At 30.0% G+C, this 5000-nt stretch overlaps 2 protein-coding genes across 2 annotated transcripts in view; one reads left to right on the top strand and one right to left on the bottom strand.

Annotated features, from left to right (window-relative positions):
* The window catches only part of LOC137642475 (ATP-dependent RNA helicase glh-1-like), a 7613-nt gene that overhangs the window by 1589 nt on the left and 1024 nt on the right, over positions 1 to 5000 (bottom strand). The gene's annotated exons all lie outside the window — the stretch shown is intronic.
* Positions 1752 to 2577, top strand: LOC137642016 (uncharacterized). The gene is made up of 2 exons (XM_068374578.1): positions 1752 to 1891; positions 2022 to 2577. The coding sequence occupies exons 1-2, from the start codon at positions 1774 to 1776 to the stop codon at positions 2141 to 2143; spliced, it is 240 nt and encodes a 79-aa protein (XP_068230679.1). The 5' UTR covers positions 1752 to 1773; the 3' UTR covers positions 2144 to 2577.

Genomic DNA, 5000 nt, shown 5'->3' with positions numbered 1-5000 from the left:
CTTTCCAATAGTCAAATTGCCAATTATGTACCCTGCAAACTTACTGAGAACTCAGACCTAGCACCAATGAACAAGCGTTAAACCCATGACGTCATATTGATGACGTAGGCTATAATTTCGAGGTAAGACCGCTCATGCTGGATGGTGTATAGTGATTATATAACCTCTTACCCGTTATGTCTCATAGAAATGTGTGAGTATTGAACCTGTTGGTTAAATATATATATATATATATATATATACTTATATATATATATATATGTATATATATATATATATATATATATATGTATATATATATATATATATATATATAATATATATATTTATATTGCATATATGAAAGTCTGAATAATTTATGTAAAGTCAATAATTTTTTCCTCTTCCTAAAAAAAACTAATATATATTTTGTTTTGCATATATTGATACAAAATATTCGTTTCTTAAGAGACTATGCCTACCTAGCAACTACTCAAACATCTTAGGAGAGTAAATAAGGTTCCAGACATATCCAACATAAACCGGTTAAGCTGAATACTGTTGCCGAAAATTCGTCAGAAGAACATTTAAATTTTTTATGTTAGTTTTCTCGGACAATTTTCTTTCCTTTTAGGGTTAGGTTGCGAAGGAATAACTCTTAGTTTTTGTCTAACATGATACATTGTATTATTATTACGGAATAAGTATTTCATATGCAAAGATCTCGTATCTTCGAAAATGGTAAACACATCCACATTACGGTAAACACATCTAAACTAATATTTTTTTTTGTACAAATAACATATAAAGGACATTTATTTTCTATGCCATTGCAAACAAAAAAGAAATTATGTATTATATCCAAATATATATATATATATATATATATGTGTGTGTATATATATATAGATATATATATATATACATATAGATATATATATACATATATATATATATATATATATAAATATATATATATATATACATATATATATATATATATATACGTGTATATATATATGTATATATATATATATATATATGATAATCTTTACAAACAAACAAATTGGATATATATCAACCCATCCGTAAAACTGCGTTACTGTTTCTTTCCTAGTTAATTTTTCCAAGGAATAAGCGGACGACATTCTTAGAGTAATCAGTAAATGCAACTGCATAAGAGGGTGTAAATTCCCTATATTCAAAAGTGATATGTTGTAGACCAACTCACTCCTGAAGAATCTCAGTGACGTAACATGCGCGGGAGGAACGAGTTTTTGCAGCCGTAACAAGAGTTTTTTGAGTACCTGGAAGAAAAGTGTCCGCTGGGAAGTGCTTGGAAAATCCTCTTGCATTTCCTTAAGCTGGAAATTTTCAATCATCTCTCAGTCGTATTTAAACCAAAGAGAGAACAAGAGTTGTATCAGTTCATCCGCAGATCACACATAGAGAAGACATGGTAAGATATCTAAACTCACTCTCTCTCTCTCTCTCTCTCTCTCTCTCTCTCTCTCTCTCTATGAAATATTGTTTGTGAAAATTTGTTCTACCATGGTTATACCGATATTTACATTTACATATATTTAGATATGCATGTGTATGTATATGCATATATATGTAAACAAAATAAAAATATAATGAAAATATTTTTTCTACTTCTCTATGATTGCTGAAAAGGTTTATGAGCAAATAATCATAATCAGATTTCCCTTCTCTTTTCTGTTCAATTCTCCTTAATTAATCTTTAATGCCAATTTTTTTCCTCAGGCTCGTTCAATCCTTTTGGTCACCCTCATGGTGGTGTTTGTCGCCTGTTTGGCTTCTGCTTACCCGACATTTGGTAATCCTGGATTAGGAGGAGTAGGAATTGGACATCATGGAATTGGACAACCTGGATTCGGCAATGCTGGCAGTAAGTAACAATTTATTAACTTCAAATCCTATATCGGTTGATAAAGCATAAGATCTAGATAAGTGATTTATTAGGTACGATAATGCATTTTTATACTATCAAATCTTACCTTGTCTCTTTTGTCCTGTAGTTGGAGGAAGTCCTTACACCAACGCCTTCGGGGGTCCTTGCCGTTACTGGAACCAAGACCCGACTACCCTGAAGTACTTCTGCACCGAAAGACCGGACCAGACCTTCCCAGGACTCTTCTAAGGAAAGCATCTTGTCCTTTAGCTGAAGAAAGAAAAGAACTTTAGTGATGGAAAAGAAAACAAAATATATCTAAACACTTTCTCAGCACAAAAAAAAATGTGTAGTGTCAATACTTATTGATAAGATTTAATCCTATGATTATAATTCAATGTGACTAGGAATACTAAAATCTTACGAAAAGACATTGACATTAAAATATATTCGTAATTATGAAGTCATCATTCAGCAATTAGCAAAGCGTCTTAATGATATGATATATGGGATATTATGTTGAGTGCCTCTCCGTACAGAAATTGTTATGTTTTGAAAGAATCAAAAAGGTATTTGTGATTTATAATCAGCCAGACAGAGAGACAAAATTGTGTGAAAAATATCTTACTACATGTTATTTATTTATTTAAATAAACAATTTGTTTATCATTTGTTTTCATTTATTTCCGGAAAATCATATGTTAATTAAATAAACACAATTGCACATGTATTTAGATCTATATCGATAAACATAAAATTTAAAAACTAAATCATTTCGTTTATAGCTTACAAATAGTATTTATAAAACTCGACAATAAAAAATTATAACAATAATTGGTTTAATATATCTCTTTCCAAACCATATTAACGATGCGGTTTCAAAATCCTTTTAAAAAAAATAACCTCTAAACTGTATATAGAAATTTCATAATTTTATGCTTTAAATGCAATGATAATTACAGGTTTTCCTCATTACATAAATCTTTTATACTTATCAATATTATGATCAGTAATCGATCGAGAGATTTAGATGCCGTTTAGATAGGTATCTTAAAACTTTCTTTTCAATGAAAAGAAGGGAGATTGTGAATATGTCGTAACATTGGAATAAGAACCTGGATATTAGTCATTTTAACTTGTTAATTATTTGAAATTAATATATATGTATATATATATATATATATATATATAAGAGAGAGAGAGAGAGAGAGAGATAGATAGAGAGAGAGAGAGAGAGAGAGAGAGAGAGAGAGAGAGAGAGAGAGAGAGAGAGAGAGATGTTATAAGAAGTTACAAGGATTTTGGATGTCTCGAAGACTTATTAGTGCTCTTGGATAGATCAAATTAGCTGAAACGTTTGAAGAGTTTCTATAATTTTTAGTAACTCGTTCTTGAATTTGTTTACCGTGGTACAGTTTACCACATCCGCTGAAAGTCTGTTCCATGTATTTGGTATTTTGTATGTAAAGAAATTACCACATTGAGTTGAATTGTAACATTTCAATTCCAGTTTGCATCCGATACCTCTGGACTGGTTTGCGCTAAGCGTGAAGATGTTGTTGTAGTCTAAGTTGTTATTCCTTTGATAATTATGAATTCCTCTTTTAGGTATCCACTTAGTCGTCGAGTTTGTAGATCAAATAAGTTCAAACGTTCGATTCTCTTAATTATCTTAGTGTTGCAACTAATCTGGCGGCCCTAGCTTCTACTGCTTTCAGTCTATCTACTGTATATCCTACTGAATACTTGGAGCCCAAAATTGGACTCCATATTCTAGATGCAGTCTTACTAGTGATGTGTACAGCTGTAGTACAGTCTCTGCTTTTATATTTGAATAATATCTTCATGTAACCAACTATGTTTTGTGCTTTCTTATCAGCTTTTGTACTCTGGTGAACTTCAAATCTTTCCTTCTGTCGAGAGACGCAGACAGACTGACAGACAGGTGGAGAAAGATAGAGAGCGAGAGGTAGATTATAATTAATCAAGCTTTTTTCATAGTTATTTTAAATGAAAAATCGTATATGTTTCTCACTGATAGGATCTACTAGAAACAGATGATAAGAAATACTGATTTCACAGAGACTGTAATGTCATTATTCTTTAACTCTAAAGTATGCTTCACAATAATTAGAACTACAGTCCCTCGTTGTCTAGTAATAATATTGATGAAACATCATTTGCTGTTATGGTTCGATGTATAAAAACCAACAATACAGTAAATGGAGCCGTTATTTGCTATTTTTGTGACTAAGATAAACTGTGAAATTTAGGTACAAACTGGAGTTATGTAAATATGCAAAAAGTATAGTGCTTAAGTTAGTGATGTATATAATTCAATATTTGCCCTTGAAATTATAAGTTACACTTTCATAAAGGTTCTTAATGACTTGAACCAATGGATTTGAATTTAGTTAAATTTCAAAAGAAAGGAATTTATAAAGATACATATAAGATAATTAATGAATAGAGAATCTCTATAAATTTCTTCAACTTTAAATTATGGACGCTGAACATTAAATAGTCCACTGTTGAATGTTTGCAAGAAAATTTTTTTTTTCAAAAAAGCTGCTAAAAAATTTACGTTTAGCTTGGAAATGTTTATTTCATTAAGGTCATATATTTATCAATTGGCTTTTTCCCAGGAGCATAATTCCCTCTCTGGAAACTCTTTGCAGATAATGGTTAAAAGATCCAATTATGGCTTTCACGTTTAAACTTAGCATTTAATCAAATGATGGCTCCTCCTTGTTTCAATGTAAGAACCGAAGTATAGATTATAGAATATATAGAAATATATTATAAAATCACTATTTAGGTTATCCATATCTATGCATATTCTGAATAATATTTGATTGATGATTGAATTTTGAAAGTAAAAATCTATTACAAATAAATCATTACTTATCAATATATCATTAGCCTATTTTAATTAAAACTAGAGAGCATTAGATCCTGTTTTCATTCTAATTAATTCATTCTCTCATATTTTAAATCCTGGTTTCAAACAACTGTAGAAAAATCCATTGGAGATTTTTTACTAAGAAGTAATAATTTTAAATGCTGTTAAGTAATCGTTCCTCTTACTTCCCAGCAAAATTAAAAC

The sequence above is a fragment of the Palaemon carinicauda genome, chromosome 6 (genome assembly GCF_036898095.1).
Source record: "Palaemon carinicauda isolate YSFRI2023 chromosome 6, ASM3689809v2, whole genome shotgun sequence".
In the NCBI taxonomy this organism is placed as follows: domain Eukaryota; kingdom Metazoa; phylum Arthropoda; class Malacostraca; order Decapoda; family Palaemonidae; genus Palaemon; species Palaemon carinicauda.
Note: the sequence above shows the minus strand (reverse complement) of the source record. Positions and strands in the feature narration are given on the sequence as shown.